Source organism: Neofelis nebulosa, chromosome 4 (assembly GCF_028018385.1).
Source record: "Neofelis nebulosa isolate mNeoNeb1 chromosome 4, mNeoNeb1.pri, whole genome shotgun sequence".
Lineage (NCBI taxonomy): Eukaryota > Metazoa > Chordata > Mammalia > Carnivora > Felidae > Neofelis > Neofelis nebulosa.
This window is the reverse complement of record NC_080785.1, coordinates 153,345,795-153,365,063: the sequence shown is the minus strand read 5'-3', so window position 1 is coordinate 153,365,063 and position 19,269 is coordinate 153,345,795. Positions and strand designations below refer to the sequence as shown.

Below are 19,269 nucleotides of genomic sequence, written 5' to 3'. Positions count from 1 at the left end.
TCATTTGTGAGCTGCTGCTTCTTCCTTTTTTTTTTTTTTTTTTTGTCTATTTATTTATTTTGGGAGAGACAGAGACAGCATGAGTGGGGGAGGGGTGAAGAAGGCGAATCCTAAGCAGGCTCTGTGCTGCCAGCTGCATAGCCAGATGCAGTGCTTGAACCCACGAACCGTGAGATCATGACCTGAGCTAAAACCAAGAGTCAGACACTTAACAGACTGAGTCACCCAGGCTCCCATCATTTGTGAGCTTTTTAAGGACACAGATGAGACTCTTGTTTGTCTCTTTGTCCCCACAGAACTCAATGATTAATTAGGCACTCTGGAAAGAATTAAGGTTGGCCACTCTCACAAGGGGACAGCAGCTCCACCTAGGGGCTTTTGAGGTCATCACTATCAATACTGGACCAGCCTCTTTTATAAAGTAGTGTCGTCCAAAAGATGCTTAAAAAGTGATTTTTAGACCAGTGGAATTTTTACATGCATCAGTGACATTTTAGGAAGACATACTTAAACACAAAGCCTGATGTTATGTCTGTCTTTTGACATTTTTCCATTCAGCCCTGCAAGAAAAACACACCTTCAACTAAACTGGGCTTCAACATCTAAAAGAATGGGATGTGGGAAGCCTGTCTTTATTCCTCCACACAGGCCCCAGAGGCTTGGCCTGCTTTCTATTTTCTTTCCAGTAGTTACCATCACTCCTTCTGTTCCTTGGGGTGGTTCTCCTGAGCCTGGCTGCAGAGTGTGTTAGGGTGTCCCAGCTGCCCCCTTCCTATGTATCCCCTTCCTATGGAAGCATGTGGACCTTCCATTTTCAAGTTTTGATTGCTAATGACTTGAGAGAAACCATTCTGAGCAGTGGTGGAAAAGACAGGATGTGCCAGGGCACAGAGAAGCTGCAAAGCCATCAGAGTTCTTAGAGCAGTCGTTCCTGAAGTCTCTCCACCTATTGGGTCTTCAGCCTCTCATGATTTTTTTTCTTTCATGAGACTGGGTTGATTTTTTTTCTTGTGGCCCCTTTCCAAGTCTTCAGATGTATGGACCTCCTTGTGTCTAGGTGAGCATTGGAGCTGTGTATTTTCTAAAACACTCGTCTCAGAACATCAAATGCATCAGTGAACCAAGCCAGTAAGTTATTTAATTCAAGTCATTGCTTCCTGACTTTGATAAAGCATTACATCTTACTGTGGCCTCCTTGCTTACAAGCTGTGCCAGCAAGGAAGGAGGTCGTGAAAGATGTGCGTCTGTATCAACACTTTGGGTTCATTTTCCCTCTTATCTTCTTCCTGCTCCTGAACGGGGCCGTCTCCTGTGTGCCAGCATTCCCTCCTCCTTCCCCACCTGCTGCCTCACAAGCAGGCTGCCCACATCCCATCCTTTTAGATGTCAAAGCCCAGTTCAGTTGAAGATGTGTTTTGTTCTTAATGCCAAGCCAGTGAAAGGCAAAGGTGAGGTGCAGGAATCCTAGCCCGAGAGGGAGCGGATGGGAACGTGCACAAGTCTCATTCAGTCACTGTGAGCACTGCAGGAGAAAGGCGTTATTTGATGACTGAGCTGACATTCTGATCTTAAGCCCTGTGTTCCTCACTGGACATGCTGCCTTGCCTAAGTGTTGCTCAGTGCTCATGCTTCCCTGGCCTTTGTGGAAATGCATGTAGGTTTCCAAAGCAATGGACAGACAGAGCCAGTTCAGTCTGGAAGGGAAACAACATCTTGTGGAGTTTAGACTATCCCAAAGCCAGACTCCTGAGATTGCCCTTCAGGTTTGCTGATGAGGGGCAGGGGTACTTGTTGGTGAGTACAACTCTGCCTAGAACTTTAAACAACATGGCGGCGGGGTGGGGGGAGCAAACCTTCTGATACATACCCTCTCCCTCCATGGATTATCAGTCACAAAGTCAAAATAAGAAAAGCCTCATCCCCCCAGGATCTCCTGCTGTCACTAAGATTTCAGCACCACTTTGGGCTCATTTGAGATGCAACAGTAGTAAGAAAACCATTATAAAAATGAAGGCAGCTGCCCCGACTTCATGCCAGCCACCATGCTGAGTGCTTTTGCCACATTCTTGCTTAATCATGGCCACAGCCTGAGGAGGTGGGTAGCTGTTGTCAGGTGAGGCTTTTTCCAGGTGAGGCTGTTAGTGGCACTTGAGGGATCCTCCCCTGTCACCTGGTGCCATGCAAGGCCCGGATTTACCCAGACGGCCCCAGCGAGGGCAAGTCTGCCTTGGGGCCACGGGAACGTGCACAGGGTTCAGCCTGGTACCGCCACTTGCTTGTAGAAGGCTGTGGGCACATTTCTTAGTTTCTCTGAGCCTCAGTTTTCCATCTAAAAATGGAGGCGATTACTGCTTGGCAGTGCGGTTGGAGACTCTGGCCTGGCAAAGTACTGGGCTCACCGATGGTGCTGAGTAGTAGCTACTGCTGTCGCTTCTGGGCGTCTGAACAATTAGACCCATAGAGCTTCTTGCTATTTAAAAAAGATGAAAGGGGCGCCTGGGTGGCTCAGTCGGTTAAGCGTCCGACTTCAGCTCAGGTCACGATCTCGCGGTCCGTGAGTTCGAGCCCCGTATCAGGCTCTGGGCTGACGGCTCAGAGCCTGGAGCCTGCTTCCGATTCTGTGTCTCCCTCTCTCTCTGCCCCTCCCCCGTTCATGCTATGTCTCTCTCTGTCTCAAAAATAAATAAACGTTAAAAAAGAAATTTAAAAAAAAAAAAGAAAGAAAAGAAAAAAAATAAAAAAGATGAAAAAAGTAAGTAAAAGAATAAGATTTTAGATCAACTAAAAAGATGAAAAAGTGGAAGGGTCCCGATGTTAGAGAAGTCGTCTCCCCACGTGGTTTAAAGTCTCATCCTACAACCTCAGTACCCTCCTGGGGAACAGAGGTAGATGTTCACCAAAGCATGCCAGCGGCTGAAGGAAAGCAAACAGGTTTTCCAGTATGTGCTCTCTTCTTCTCTCCTCAGGACTGCTTCACGGGACTTCCCGGAGAACTCATTCCACCTAGACGCACTGAGCACGAGGCCCAAGAGGCAGGGCCCTCTGAGGATATAAACTGTCTTAATTTTAAGCCTGTACAGTTGAGGCGCTGAGAGGCACCCCTGAGATCACACAGGGAGTTTCCAGCAAAGCTGGGGTTTTTTCCATTCTGTAGCACCCCACCCCCTGGAACCAGCCTGAGAATGATCGAAGAGAACATTCTTCCTCTAAATTGTTTCTTTTCATCTTCTCTTACGCCAAAAGCCTCCACCCCAAAAATTGCCTGGGTGTACGCCAGTTTGCTGAGACGATGATGTGCGCGGTGCTGTACGATGCGGCCAACAGCTTCATCCACCAGCACTTTGTGGAGGTGTCCATGTCAGAAGAATTCCTGGCCCTGCCCTTGGAAGACGTTCTTGAGCTGGTGTCTCGGGATGAGCTGAATGTAAAATCTGAGGAGCAGGTGTGTAGAGCAGGGCAGCGGTCTGCAGGTGACACGGGGCTACTGCTCTTTCTGATCTTTGTTTTCAGTTTTTTTTTTTTTTTTTTTTTTTAACGTTTTATTTATTTTTGAGACAGGGAGAGACAGAGCATGAACAGGGGAGGGTCAGAGAGAGGGAGACACAGAATCTGAAACAGGCTCCAGGCTCTGAGCCGTCAGCACAGAGCCCGACGCGGGGCTCGAACTCACAGACCGCGAGATCATGACCTGAGCCGAAGTCGGACGCTTAACCAACTGAGCCACCCAGGCGCCCCCAGTTGTTATTTTTTTGATGAAGATCATGATGTGTGTGCAGCTTGTTGATTGTGGGTTTGTTTTATTATACTACATACATCTTTCATGAACATTTGTATCCATGTTAGTGTCTAACATTCAGTTGATTTTATCAACATCGCATCCCTTATTGGATGTTCGGGTTATTTCCAGCATTTACTATTGGAAGTAATGCTGCCATGAAAGAATCTTATTCTAAAGGAGAACAGAGCACCGGGGCAGTCGCTGGGGAGGAGTATGAGGTCAGGAGGGGTTGGTTTGTTTTTTAAGGTGAGAGAAATGACGGGTACATTTGGCTGATGGTGGGAATTTTCCAGAAGAGAGGGAAGAGTTGGTGATGTAGGAGAAAAGGGAGAATGACTGCTGGAGCAATGTCCTCAGTAAGTGAGAGGAGGCAGAGCAGAGGGCACAAGGCGTGTACCTGTTAGAAGTGCCAGCTGTTCTCATCCGCCACCACAGGAGGAAGAACCCCCGCACCCAAGGGGGAGGTGTGGGGTGAGAAGGGAGGTGCTGGCAGATTCCACTGACATTCTCTTCTGGCTTGGTTCTGTTTTATCAGCTGAGAATGGGGATCAGGAGGAGTAGTAAAAACGTGAGGTTGGATGAAGAGGCATGCACCAGCCCTGTGGGAGCTGGGAAAGAGATGCAGCTAGAGGAAGGAAGAGGGCTTGGTGGGAAGCGGCCCAGATGAGATTAGCAGTCACATATTTAGAATGGGCCGGCCAAAGGGCGCCTGGCTGGGCTGAGTCGGAGGTGCATGCAACTCATCTTGATCCTGGGGTTGTGAGTTGGAGCCTCATGCTGCGTGTACAGATTACCAAAAAGAATAGATAAACTTAAAAAAAAAAAAAAAAGAATGGGTGGGCCAACTCTGTCAGCTGCAGAGTGCGGGTGGGGATGAGCTTAAAGAGCTGGACCTCACTAGAGTAGAGACTTTTTTCCCAGGTGGGCGTGATTAAGGGAGATAGGCTCAGCATGGGCACTGAGGGCACCCACATCATAACTCATGGAGCCGGTGCTGGATGACAGTGGGGAGGAACGAGGCTTTGCAGGGGGCCCTGAGAGGGAGGTTGGGGGAGAGGGAGCACTGTCAAAGGCTCATTGGCATCAGTTACCGAGCAGAAAGGATTGGAGGCGGTGGTCAGTGCCGGCAGATTGAAATTGATGGAAGAGGTGGAGCCTTTGGATGATCAGAGGGTCCTCGAAGGACAAAGAAGACCTCTTATCGGAATGGTCAAGAAGAATGTGAATAAATGGGAGTGCAGGGTGTTAGCAGAGGAGCGAAGGGTGACCCTTTAGGTGAGCGGAGGTGGGTGTAAGTGCCTGAAGAGGACTGGGAGTAGATGTTACCTGGAGCAGAGTGGGGCGAGGGCTGCACAGCAGAGGGCTCGAATGCAGGGGTGAGGTGTTTAGATCTGGCCCTCCGGACACCGGGAGCACCACCCGACAAGGCCTCGACCTGTTCAGTCGTTGGGAAACCTAACCAAAGTCCAGGGCAGAGCAGCTTGGGGTATTTGCAGTGGAGAGTCCTGGCCTGTCGTGAAGTTCTGCTTCAGCAGGAGGAGCCCCAGGCTCCAGGAGGCTGCTTATTTCCCTAATGTCAGAAAAGCAGGGGGAAAGTGGGCCCTGAGTGTGGTCATGTGGGCCCTGTGATTCACAGGGAAGATCTCCGTCCCAAGAGCAAGCCCCTCTCTAGCCATTCCGCTAATGAGCGTGACCTGGGGCAGCTCAGTTACAAGTGGTACATTTCAGGGGTTTTAGAGGGACGTACCCTTGTGGCTAGAGCTGTTAGGGAGACCTCCAGAGAACGTGGATCTGGAGCCAGGCGTTAAGAAAAGGGGAGTGGGTTTAGAAGAAGAGGAGGAGGTGTGGGGACTTGGAGGTGATGTGAAGGTGGCAGTATGAACAGAGAACTAGCCAGCCTGGGAGGCAGTGGGGGAGGGGGCTAAGGAGGAAAGCAGGCAGGGTGGAATGCAGAAAGGAATAAGGAACCATTGACGGCTTTTCTTTTCTTCTTCTTTTTTTTTTTAATGTTTATTAATTTGAGAGAGAGAGACAGAGCATGAGCAGGGGAGGGGCAGAGAGAGATGGGGAGACACAGAATCCAAAGCAGCTCCAGGTTCTGGGCTGTCAGGACAGAGCCCAATGCAGGGCTCGAACCCATGAACTGTGAGATCATGACCTGAGCTGAGGTTGGACGCTCAACTGACTGAGCCACCCAGGTGCCCCGGCAGCTAGCTTTTCATTAGGAAGGTATAATGAAAGCCAGGAGCCTGTTATAGTCACGAGGCTTGTGTTTCAAAAGATGGCCAAATGGGGCAGCTTGGGGAGGTAGAAAACAGTGGCTTCAGGAAACAAGGAGGAGGAAAGATTGATGGACCCAAGAGACTAGCTGAATATAGGGAGTGGAGGGATGGAGACAGGGTGGTTGGGTGAGGTGCCTGGGGGTACGGCCCGGGGAGAGAGGAGTTACTGTACAGCTTGCATCTCTGCCGCGGCAGGTCTTTGAAGCTGCGTTGGCCTGGGTCAGATACGACCGGGAGCAGAGGGGGCCCTGCCTGCCTGAGCTGCTGTCCAATATCCGCCTACCCCTCTGCCGGCCCCAGTTCCTGTCGGACCGTGTGCAGCAAGATGACATGGTGCGTTGCTGCCACAAATGCAGGTGAGCGAGGATCAGCCTGGACAGGATGCTGCCGGGGTCCAGGCAGAGGAGAGGACGTGGCCCCACTTAGGCTGTTTATGTTCCAGCTCAGGGGAGGAAGGATTGAGTGATCAGTCCTAATTTATAGCACGCAGATTGATCTGTCTTCTGTCTGGAGTCCAGAAAAGCCCAAGTCTGACCTCTTGAGCAAAGAAATGTGCCATGAGGGAGCATCAAGGCAGAAGGGGCTTCCTCCCCCATGCTGCCTGAAGATTTCCTAGCATCTCCAGGAGCTCACTTGGTGGCGACTCCCTGGGGCTCCTTACTGTCTCCAGTAAACATTAGGGCACTGGCCTTGGGTGGGTTTGGGCCCATCTAAGTGATGGGCAAGTGGGTGGGGGGACATGTTTGTGGCACCTGAAACTTTTACCCTGGGTAAATCAGTGCTGACCTGGCACAGCAGAGCTCCCAAAACAGCTCAGAAAGCGGTAGCCCTTTAGGAGGATCATTATAAAAGCAGAGCAGCAAAGAACAATGTTCACCTTCCTCCAAACTGCTTGTCATATTCCCAGCGGGTTCAAGGGAGGTCAGTGGCTGTGTGCGAGCAGTATGAAGGTGTGTTTTGACAAGGGGTGGAAGTGTGGCTACGGGTAGGTGGGACCCCGCAACCAGCAATCTCAACGGTGCTGTTAAATTTGAACTTCATTCTGTAGGCAATGGGTAGCTATCGGAGGTTCTTACAGAGACAGCTTGGACTATAGTGTGGAGGGTGGAATGGAGAGGCAGGACTGGAGGCAGAGAAATCCACCAGGAGCAGTCGGCTTCTGCTGCCACAGTCTAGGTGAGCAATAGCGAATTGCAGGGTGCGAGCCATAGGTATAGGAAGGGCTGGGTCTCCGTTGTGACAGGATGCAGGCTGCTTGTTGAACCTCCCCAATGCCAACTGCTGTGGCCGTCACCCTGTTCTTCCGCCAGGTGTGTGCTTGTTAGAAGATACTCATTTTGATTACACCTGCTGACATGGGCTCTGCTCACCCTGCCTCTCCAATTTTGAGCATGTTTCAATAGCTGTATATGGTTTCCCCTGGACTCACCTGGGTTCAAGACCAAACCTTCCAGAAGGCTTCTCCTCCCATGTTTCCCCTGCAGTTCGGTCGGGGAAGCCATGATTGGAAATACACATGTAGACCACGTGGGGAGAGTACCTCCTGTCATAACATCTTGTGCCTTGTTCCAGGGACCTGGTAGACGAAGCAAAGGACTATCACCTCATGCCAGAGCGCCGGCCCCACCTGCCGGCTTTCAGAACTAGGCCTCGCTGCTGCACATCCATCACTGGCCTTATCTACGCCGTGGGGGGCCTCAACTCAGCAGGTATCTTGCAGCTCCTCTTTGCAGCGCCCTGTCTTGGACTTTGTGGACGAAAAGGCACCCAAACAACCTAGCCCGGCCCTCTGGTTCCCCTCCCTCGTGTGTCACCACCCTGGTCCCTCTTGATTTTGTACAACTGTACTGCAGTTAAAGCATGTCGGATGTTAATACCGTTGAATCAGAATATCAGAGCTAAATACAGCCCTGGGTAGAATTCAGTTAAACACCCAGTTCTGTTACCAAGCTAATCACATTGGTCATACGGATCTCTGGAGTTAGACTATGGCCATGTCCCCATGAGAAGGAAAATTCTCCATATACACAGGTTCTGCCACTATCAATAATGCTGTTTTCACTTCCTACCTGCAATGAAAAGCACACATGCTTCAGAATCTGTATGTTGTTGGCAGCTCTTACACAGTCAAGTTTTCAGGAAAGCTTGTGGGCCCCTCTGCCCTCCTGCCCACCCAGGCACTGCTGCAGGGCCGGAGAGATTTGTAACGTGGCGCCTGAATCTTTGTGGTACAGTGGCGTGAGATTGTCATCTAGGTGAAGGCCAGGCCGGTTCACAGTGTCAGTCTCGGTTTGTGGAGGTGGGGAGTTGGTGGGCAATCCTGGGCAGCTTCATTTTTAATTGAAGGTTAATGAGAGGTGGGTACAAGTCTCTGCTGCTTGTTAACCATGTGACCTGGAGAAGGGAAGTCCTTAACTAGTACACGCTGAAGTGTGGACGGTATGAGGTACCCCACAACAGAATAACACAGGGAAGGTGGATTATCTTATTTGATCCACAAAACAAACAAACAAACCTGTTGTATAAAGGTAGGGTTGGAATCACTCCTGGCTACTGTAACTACTGTTTATTGAGAACTTAGTATGTTTTAGAACTATGCTAGGTGCTTTGCCTATTCTGTCATTTGATCTTGACAACAAAGCTGCCACAGAGATTATCCCCATTTCATGTGTGAGAATAGAAGATAAGAATACAAAGCATCTTGCCCAGAGTCACATGGTAGTAAGTGAAAGTCAGCAGGGGACCCACCCCTTCCCTCCAGGCATGCTTCCTGCCCTGGGGGGTTAGTGTGCCCATTTCCCATCTTTGGCTTTAAGCAGGTGGAATACCTCACTGCAGTTGTAAAACTGCCCTCTCTAGAAAGTACATGCCTCTTGTCTGATTCTGATTTTCCTTGAAGAATTAGGTTTGAGGTTAACACAGCTGGAATGTCGTAGTGGGCCCATCTGGCTCCAGTAATTCTGTGGGAAGAATTGATAGAGTCAGATCAAACGTTCCATATAATCAATGCCCAACAGCCGTGATCTAAACACGTGGTCTCATTTGTTTTAATTTGAGTAGCAAATTTTTATGCAGGTGATTCCCTGAATGTGGTAGAAGTATTCGACCCCATCGCCAACCGCTGGGAGAAGTGCCATCCCATGACAACAGCCCGCAGCCGTGTCGGTGTGGCTGTGGTGAACGGGCTTCTGTATGCCATCGGAGGGTATGACGGCCAGCTACGGCTGAGCACTGTGGAGGTCTACAACCCAGAGACGGACACATGGACCAGAGTGGGGAGCATGAATAGCAAGAGAAGGTATCCTGGAAGCCGCTTGTGCAGCCCGAGCACACACTGAACATCTGGGGAGCACCATGAGAGACAAGCAGAGGCACATAATAATGTAAAACACAAGCTGGCCTGGGAGTTTCCTGCGGCCAGGCCAGCCACAGCCAGCACCTCCCGGGAGCCAGCCCCCCCATCTGCTTTAAAATCCCTGCCTTGTCCTTTGAGGAACCTGGGGAGATGAGACACAGACATGTGGAAGTTGTATTATTATTTAAGTGTCAGATAAGGACTGAAAATGCACGTTATGGAAGATGCGAGAAGGGGAAAAAACTGGATGGGAACCTCTGGAAGATTTCAGGGAAGAGGTGGGATGAAAGTCGACACTTGAAGAATGAGTAGGATTTCACTTTATTAGTGATAAAAGGAAATGAGCGATGTTGTCCCTTATACTCTCTTCCCCCCCACATCTCTGCCACACGCAGGCTTCCGCTACCCCAGGGAGTATGTGAGCCGCAGCAATGCACTTTACTTCAGGGCCCCCACCCCCAGGTGTGAGCACATAGGTATTTGTGAAGTGGACCAAGTTTATGTTGCTTAACAACTTCCAGATACTTGTTTCCTCCATCGCTTGCCTGCTCAGATTTCCTGAAGAAGGGTTCGAGGGCATCCAAATAGCACCTCCATTCAGCCTTCTTAGTGCTGAAGATGCAGGCAGCCTCTTCCCTTACACCAGGCATGTGTGGAGCATGTGCACAGTTGGGCGGTGGGAGCTCTGGAGTGGGAGGGGATAACTGGACAAGTTCTTCTGCCCTCCGTGGGGCCACCCGGATCAGCAGTTTCAAGTGGCATTCAGGTTTCTCTTCCGGGGCTGACAGAGGAGAGGAAGTTGTCCCTACCCGTATAACCAGAACAGTTCTGCATTTCTCTTTCATAAACTGAGCTTCCTTGACAGAAGCCCAACTCTAGGGGGAAAGTTAAATGAATTATTTTTGAAAGGGAAGTTTGAAATCCACTGGGGCAGATGCTCTGCTTTGGGTTTTCTGTTTGTAAGATCAAGTGACTGCATATGTGGTGAGGAGGACGAATCGGGGTAGGAGACCTTTACCGTGTGGAAGTGTTGGGCCGGGAGGCACATGTGCCCCGTCGTGCAGTTAGTACGTGGCCTCGAACCGGAAGGAATCTGCTTCTGTACCGATAAGACCAGATTCACAAAGGGTCAAATTAGGCTCATTTGGGAAAAATAAAGTTTTTATACACGATCTGTTCCTCTCGAGACCCTGAGCTAACAGGCTTGTGGTTCCTTTCTCTCCCTCTCCCTGCCTCAGTGCTTCCCTTTTCAGCTCCTTGGGTGCTTTGTGGCCTTCTGTGGCCTCGAATGACTCATCGCTCCATTTCCCCAACCCCTGACTGCCTTTTTTGCTTTCACTGCAACTACTTGTTCTTCCTTGTGTGTCTGCTCTGGGCAACTGCCTTGCCTTGACGTCCCCGGGTTTGGAGTGTTGTCCAGCAGGAGAGTCCCCTGGGCATCCCCTTCCCTCACTGTGGCTAATGCCCTGTTATTAGTAGCGTGGATCCAGCTCCATTTCCTCCCTTTTAAATTACAGGCTGCCTAAAAATGTTCTGAGTCCCTTGCCTGCTGACACCCCACATGGCAGTCTGTCTTGCCAGTTGGTGACAAACTCCTCCCTGCTGTCAGCCCTTCCCCTTCAGGCTTTCTCTTGTGGCCCATTCTAGTCCATGCTGGTCAGCGTGCCCCCCGCCCCCCTCCCCCTTCACGCTGGTCTCTACCATTTGGTTGACAGTTATCCTGACGCAGTTTTGTGGCACCTCTTCTCTCATATTGCTGTTGAGCTCATTCCTGTGTTCTTATGTATGTCTGCTTCTAGCAAGATAGTGATGTGTCTAGTGAATTTGTGGTCTTCCCACGCTCCCTGCCTGAGGCAAGAGTCCTTTTCCTCTTCTAGGCTGGTTCGGGGTGGGGGGGGGGGGGTTCTGTTACCGAGTCCCTCAAAGGGACATTGCATGGAATCAGCTTGATTTTACATTGGAAAGGTGGCAGCTAGCCTGGTATATTTTATTTTCCTGTTTGTCAGCCACCCAGATTCATTTTTAATCTTCTCCAACATCAGATTTGAAAACCGTGAATCGGGCAGCTTGGCACTCATGTTTCTCGTGAGGCTTTTTGTAGAACGGAAGATTATGTGATTATGCCAGACCACCGGGTCTTGAATCTGAGGGGAGTGGGGCATGGTAGACAGCAGGGGAGTGGGCTTGTCTCATTTAGATAGGAGCATGCCTCTCCCTGGGCAGTCTGGAAAAGCACCCGACCTCCCCAGCCGCAGCTGCTCATCTGTACGGTGAAGATGGTGGGTGCCTCCTTGCAGGGTGTGGTGAGGGTGGGAGATAGCAAGCCTAGAGCACCTGCCCTGTGTCGTAAGTGCACAACAGGAGACTAGCGTCACCCACTGAGACAAAGTAGGGGCCATCCGGGCCACATCTGTCATGAAAAGACATCTGTCAAACTTCACAGCGAATTAAATAAAATCAGGCTAACACAACAAACATGTTGAAGGCCTGTCACGTACAAAGCACCACGCTAAGCACTGTCAGAGTCACACAGAGGAAGACCCCTGTCTTCCAGGAGGTCCCCACTTGTTGAGAGGTGACAGGTGCCAGCGTATAGCACCTGTGGGTGGGAGCTTTGGCTTGCTCAGCACTGTGAATCTAGTGCCTGGGATGCGAGCCTCCTGAGTACTTCATGGGATCTGAGGAGTGAATGAGTGACCACAACCAAGCTGTGATAAAGAAGCTGTCCCTGGCAGCGAGGGGCGGGAGGGACGGACTCTTGCTGAAGGATCCAAGACGGCTTTTTGAGCAGGAGAAAGAGGAATTTGACCTGGGCCTCAAAGGTGTTGAGACCCTGAGCACAGCAAGGTGGAAGGTGAGCATTTCAGACAGATCAAGTACTGAGAAGGGGCCCCAGAGCGAACCCTGGCAGGGGGTACCACACGGCAGCTTCTTTCTTTCCCCCTCAATTTTACACCTTTACTTGGTCACACATGTGGGATTTAGGTCTGCTCTAGAAAGAGGCAGTTGATGGTTAGGTTTATCCCCCAGGGAGCATGAAAGGCTGGCCCTGGAAGTCGGAGGCCCATCTGGATGACAGCTCTGTCTTTTTCAGTGCCATGGGGACGGTCGTGCTGGACGGGCAGATCTACGTCTGTGGGGGCTACGATGGCAACTCTTCTCTCAACTCTGTGGAGACCTACTCACCCGAGACAGACAAGTAAGGACTCCAGCTCCTGGGGACAACTGAAACTTGTTAAACAGAGTATAAAGAATTAGACCTGCAGGATAGAGAATATCCTAGTCGCCTTTTCAGCCTGTATAGTACCTTGCATATAATAAGTATTTAATAACTTTTGGTTAAATGAATGAAGGACTGAATAAATTTTATTTTACTTTATTTTTTTAAGTAAGCTCTGCACCCAACATGGGGCTTGAACTCATGACCCTGAGGTCAAGGGTTGCAAGCTGTACCAACTGAGCCAGCCAGGCTTATTTTATTTAGTTTTTTAATTTTTTTGATTTGAGAGAGAGGCAGAGGGAGAGAGAGAGAATCCCAAGCAGGCTCCACTCAGCATGAAAGCCTGACATGGGGTTCGATCCCACGACCCTGAGATCATGACCTGAGCCAAAGTCGTGAGTCAGATGCTCAACCAACTGATCCATCCAGGCACCCATTGATTGAATAAATTTTTAAAACAGATAAGCCTGAGTAGATAGTTGGAAATGTTTATTTAATCATCTATACCTCTTTGTTAAATCAGCCCATTTTTTAAAATCTTTATTTATTTTTGAGAGAGAGACAGAGTGCGAGCAGGGGAGGAACAGAGAGAGGGAGACATGGAATCCGAAGCAGGCTCCAGGCTCCAAGCCGTCAGCACAGAGCCCGACGTGAGGCTCGAACCATGAGATTATGACCTGAGCCGAAGTCGGCCACCCAACCAACTGAGCCACCCAGGCGCCCCTAAATCAGCCCATTTAATGGAAGTGCAGGTGAAAGGGGATAAGAAATAAATGCACAACACTTTCCAAAGTAGGATAGGTATGACTCGGGTAGGATGTGATTTAGAGAAAAAAAAAGTTATATGGTCAAATAAGCTTAGATGACATTGATGTATGTACCGCTAGAGTTCCTATCTTTCCATAAAACATATTAACATTTTAAAGACTGAAAAATTCTGCAGTGAAGGAGTCTGTTCAATCTCATCTTACACAACGCCTGTCACCATCTTCCTTTATGGAATACTCTTTGGAAAACAACTGGCAAGGTTAGCCCAAGTTTTTCATTTCAGTATTTGAATCTTCTCATAAGCCAGTTAGTTGATTCATCAGAATGCTTTTCAGCCAATGTTCCATTCACTTAACCAACTTGCTATGTATCAGGCAGCAGGCTGGGTGTCTGAGATCCTAGCAGCCCGTCTGCAGGGGCCACAGGTGCATCGTGATTATCCTACCCTGGGGGCGTCTGTTTGGAGCTCTTGGGTGCAGGGTGGGGAGCACCTTGATCTTTACCATGGCTGGCAGGGAGAGGCAGGGTGTCAGGGTTGACTTCTGAGAGGAGACCCATTATGGATAGTGGGAGATGCGCATTGTAGGCAGGGAGCAAAAATAGAGGCCCAGAGGACAGCGAGTGCTCGGTGTGACCGAGCAGCCAGCATGCATGGCACATGGCAGGAAATGAAAATGAAGTAGATGGGGACCAAGAGATAAAGAACCGCATAGGGAACTGGGACTCTGCCATGGAGAAGACAGTAAGGAGCCACTACCGGGGTGGGCTGCATAGGGCTGGGATGGGGAGGGTTTGAAAGCCAGGCCACCTGTAAGGAGGCTGTGGCAGGCCACCAGGTGAGAGGCCCGAGCTAGGGCAGCGGTAGCAGGGATGGGAACGAGCAGTGACTACCAAGGCAAACCAGCTGGGACTTGGTGACCACAGGAGTGTTGATGATGAGGGAGAAAAGACCATGAAAACACTGAATCTGAGTATGGCGGTTCAGTGGCTGGTGGTCCTATTAACAAGACGGCAGTGCAAGGGAGGAGCAGATCTGTAAGGGAGAGGGGCCTTGTTTGGGACGTGCTGATTTTGAGTGCCTGCAGAGGTGGGGAGATTGTGCGGGGTGAGAAGGAACACTCCACGTTCACCCCAGCCCTTCTGAGCTGTCCTGGGAGGACAGCAACGCCGAATCTCATGGCGCCCCCTCCTCCTCTGGCTCTTCCCTGAAGGTGGACGGTGGTGACCCCGATGAGCTCAAGTCGCAGTGCTGCTGGGGTGACGGTGTTTGAGGGCAGGATATATGTGTCGGGTGGCCACGACGGTCTGCAGATCTTCAACAGTGTAAGTCTGGGCTCCCCCTGGGTTAAGGGTACCCACTCCTTCCATCTTTGAGAATGATTTTGAAAGGCAGTTCTTTGGAACAAACTCCAGCCTTGCCGTAGCTGGGTAAAGCGTCATCTAGTGAGGTTTCAGGCCATCTGCCACGTGCTCTGAAATTCTTCTGAGAATGGGAGCCAGTGCACACAAAGGAGGGGTAGAGTATAGCCATGCCAGCCCCACCCCCACCCTGTCCAGTTCACAAATGCTTCATGAGACCTGGCAAAATCCCTGCCCAGAGTAGGCGCAATTATACACAGTGTGAAGTTTCAAACAGTTGTATTCTGGATGATTTATTCTTTAAAATAAACATTTATTCTTTAAAAAGCAAACAAACAAAAAAACCCTCAACCGCCATCTAGTGGTAGATCCATGGAGTTGCTCGGTGCTGTGGTGGAATGCACTCTGGACGGGTTTCGGGAGACCCTGCTCTCATCCCAGCTCTGTCACTACATAGCAGTGTATCCTTGGGCAACCCCTTTGTTCCCTGAGATGTAAGACAGAGGGGGTCAGATTAAGTGATCTCTCTCCTGTCCCATAAGCCCCAGAGCAGGTGCGCAGCCAAGGAAGCAGGGCATGGGAGCCAGGGCACACACTGGCCTCTGACTGGAGTCTGACACCATGCAGGTTACCGTGCCCTGTGAGGTCGCCCTGCGGACTGAGCTTCGGCTCTGACCCCCGTACCTCTGTCTCCAATGCAGGTGGAACACTACAACCACCACACAGCCACCTGGCATCCAGCGGCCAGCATGCTCAACAAGCGTTGCCGGCACGGAGCTGCGTCCCTGGGAAGCAAGATGTTCGTCTGTGGGGGCTACGACGGCTCGGGCTTCCTCAGTATCGCTGAGGTGTACAGCTCCGTGGCAGACCAGTGGTGCCTGATCGTCCCCATGCACACGCGCCGGAGTCGGGTCTCCCTGGTGGCCAGCTGTGGGCGTCTCTATGCTGTCGGGGGCTATGATGGACAGTCAAACCTGAGCTCGGTGGAGATGTATGACCCGGAGACGGACCGCTGGACGTTCATGGCCCCCATGGCGTGTCACGAAGGAGGGGTTGGCGTGGGCTGCATCCCCCTCCTCACCATCTAAGGCAGAGGCAGGGGATGTGGCGGGGTAGGGATCTGGTACAGGCACAGGCACTCCCTTCCAGGGACAGGCCCCCTTGGGAGAGGTGGTAGACCAGGGGACGGGGTAAATGTGAGCTTGCTGGAGGTACAGCCTTTCCAAGTGCTCACAGCCTCCCTCACTGTGCTGCCCTTGTGACCGTCAAGCCTAGGTCACCAAGATGCACAGCGTGGGACCGAGCCCCTCCGGGTTCCACAGCTGGTGGCATGGGACTGCTTTGCTGGTCCACGCGTACACAGGCTCCATCCAAGTCGGCCTCCCACCTGCCGCTTGGCAGAAAGCCTGCCATCTGACGCTCTTCCTCGCCTGCTGTTCTGGCCACGCGGTGGCCAGCTTGCAATGGGGTAGCTGCAGTGGCCAAGACTGCTGGAAGCTGGGGTGTGGCTAGGGGAGGAAGGACACGCCCCAGGGGCTCTCGTTGCCTGTGGCGGTGCAGCCACAGCCACATGCCCATTGCACACAAGCACCTCCCTCTTCCATCTTAGGGCACAGAGGACTTCGTCTTCATTGCTGGGTGACCAGGGAGAGCAGAAGCTTTTCCTGAATTTTGGAATTTTAACGAGGTCTTTTTCATCTTGTTCAGGAGAAATAGAAGGAGAAAAAAGATACTTGAAAGAAACCGAAAGATATTTAAACAACGAAACAGTTGAAAGAAACTGGAAAGAAAAATACCTTTTTTTAAGTGAACATTTTTTGCGAGTAGAAGGCATTAGAAGACACTAAAGGCAAATGTGAGTTTAAATGGAAAACTGCCCACCACGAAAAAGGGCGGCATCCACTCCCACATTCGGGTCCCAGGGTCCTGAGGCCTCGCACAGCACTTGGGGTTGCCTCTGAGCCCTCACGCGTCTGGGGTCAGTACGCTCTCCACTGGTCTTCTAGCAAGGTGCTCATGGGGTTTGTACTCACACTCACCATCAGAGGACTTTTTTAATCGTAGGCTTAGTGAATCGGCTCAATTACGGCCACTCTTCTAGGGGAGAGTTTCCAGCTGGTCGCCAGAGGCTCCAGGGTGCCCCTGTGGTCACCTCCCACTGCCACCATGGCGCTCACTCAGACTCTCCGCCCCTACTTTCATTCCTCATATGACCAGCAAGGAGACAGCAGGTCTGGCCAGATTCTCGCCCGTCTATCATTCTCAGATAGTTTTCCTCATTGCGATACTTCTGGGGCACATTGACCATTTGTACCTCTAGAACCTAACCAGGGACTTGGTCCTTCCACCAGCCATGGCTGGCTTGGTCCAGTAGCCTCGTCTACCCTCCAGTCCACTGCTTCTCCATCCACTCGCCAATTCCAGGGGTCTGGCCTCCCTCCAGCCCTTGGCAGACCGACCAGCAAGGTGGACCTTTACACTCAAGCAAAGCTGACTTTATGGCAAAGAACTAAAGGCCGAAAGAATCTCTTGCTGCTGCAAAGAACAGATTTTATATTTCTTCTTCTGATCTTAGCAAATGACCTCTTGAAGAGACTCCATGCTCCTTCCTCCTCCTCCCTGAACAGGACCTTGACGTCACACAGCAGGGCCTGAGCAGGAGGACACTTCTGTTACCAGTGCACTGGGCAGTGGGGCTGGGCTTCAGCTGCTGCTGCCAAAACCTGGTTTTCTAAACTGCTTCCAGCACAGACTAAATGAGGACACAGTTCCTTTAATGCAAGACTGGGTCTTAGGATCCCATTCTCTGCCTGGCTGGTCTCCTGTCCCTTGCTGCCTACTAGGGTGGCCTGGAAGCCTGTTCAGAAAGGCACAGCGTGGATCCTGAGACGTCTTTTCCACCCCCACACCACAAGGTTTACGAGTGTGTGCAATCGCCACGTATCCAGAAGGATGTACCTTTGTTACCTGCCACTTAGGAGCCGGGCCTCTGCTACAAGCACTTGAAAATGATGTTTTTATTTCAAAAGACCCAACAGTCTGATGTAGTTTCACCTGGGCTCGTGGTGGAGCCTCAGCATTTCTCTCTCACTCCCTCTGGGTTTGCCTATAGAAGTAGACTCAGAAGGCGGTTGGGTCTGCATTTCCTGTTAGAGAGGCGTGTGTCAGTGCTCCTCTTATCATCAGAAGCCCTTTTGTGAACTAGAAGCAGTCCTGGCCATCCCAGATTGTGGAGGGGTTAAGGATCAGTCAGTGGGCTAATGAGGGGGCCTCCCGGGCCCTCAGGATGCTGGCACGAATGTTGCCATTGAGGCTGATAGATGATTTCCCCACCATCTGCTGCTCTTGTAGTGGCCTTCCTGAGTCCACTCCCACCTCCTGGTGTGGAAGTTAACACTGCTGCACCCGGGGCCAGTGCTTTGATCTGGGGGGGCTGTGAGCACGAGTGAGCCAACACCAACATTTTCACACTCTTCCAGCCATCGCTTCCTCAGTCTGAGGGGGGTGTTTGCAAATGACTGGGCTGGCTCTTTGGGGTTGGAGCCTTTCCAGTAGCCCTGTGAAAAGAAGAGTCCTCACCCAAGGATGTTGTGAAAAGCGTGTAACTAGGAGGTAGGAGAGATGTCATGCTCAGTGGACCTTGGGGTCCAGCCCAGCTGTGAGCACGGGATTGTGGCACTCAACGTCCTTGGGCATTTCCCCTCCTCAGATAACACACAGAGCCTTCTGGGTTTCACCTGAGATCAAAGCCAGGATGGGAGCTGAAGACCAGCCTTTTGGTCACAGAGATGGAAGTAGGTAGAAATTCTTCCCGCCCCCCCACCCCCCGGCAGTTTAACCTTTCCCAGAAAATCTTATTTCCTTTTATTTATAGAACGCATGTCTTTTGTGTTAAGAAACCAAAGAAAAATAAAAAGTACACTCCTAATATCTTCTTGTCCTTTCTTGTTGTATTTTTTTAAATATTAGAAGTAAATCATGTTTTTATTGAAGTTCAGTGAAAAGATATATTGGACAAAGTAAAAACATTCCTGTGAAAATAAGGGAAGAGCCAGATGTGTAGCAAAATCAGTCTTTGGAGAGACACATGTATGTTTTATAAGAATGAGTTCGGGTGAAAAATACACAAAAGTCTTCGCTAGCATGTTGTGTATTTGCTGCTGCGCAGATCAGCACTCTTGGATTTCCCCTTTTCTTCGCTCAGTGCCGTAAAACTCCAGAGTTCCCTGGAGTTGCAGAGTGCGGCTAGCCTGTCTACTGCCGAGAACCCAGACGGCTCCTTAGAACTCTGGGCCAGAGGTGCTTAACTTCGGCGTACATAAAAGTCCCTAACAAATTCTTAAACCACACGCTGATTCACAGATCCCTCCTGTGGGACCAACGGCTGGGGTGCAGCTCGGGTACACGGGCACAGGCAGATTTCCATGGTGGTTTGTCCACTCCTCAAAGTGTGAGAGACCCACTCAAAGTGGACTCCTGTGTTTAATTTCCACTTCTCCAAATACAG

At 50.8% G+C, this 19,269-nt stretch overlaps 1 protein-coding gene across 3 annotated transcripts in view; it reads left to right on the top strand.

Annotated features, from left to right (window-relative positions):
* KLHL18 (kelch like family member 18) overlaps positions 1-18,692 on the top strand; it is a 55,132-nt gene extending 36,440 nt beyond the window's left edge. For 2 of the 3 annotated variants that reach the window (XM_058727182.1, XM_058727184.1), the window contains 7 exons: positions 3,244-3,442; positions 6,256-6,416; positions 7,633-7,769; positions 9,121-9,358; positions 12,510-12,614; positions 14,615-14,726; positions 15,464-18,692. In XM_058727182.1, the coding sequence (XP_058583165.1) occupies positions 3,244-3,442; positions 6,256-6,416; positions 7,633-7,769; positions 9,121-9,358; positions 12,510-12,614; positions 14,615-14,726; positions 15,464-15,850 (1,339 nt within the window). In that variant the 3' untranslated portion in view covers positions 15,851-18,692. The remainder of the gene's footprint in view (positions 1-3,243; positions 3,443-6,255; positions 6,417-7,632; positions 7,770-9,120; positions 9,359-12,509; positions 12,615-14,614; positions 14,727-15,463) is intronic. The other variant, XM_058727183.1, reaches the window with a different exon arrangement.
* The last annotated feature ends 577 nt before the right edge of the window (positions 18,693-19,269 follow it).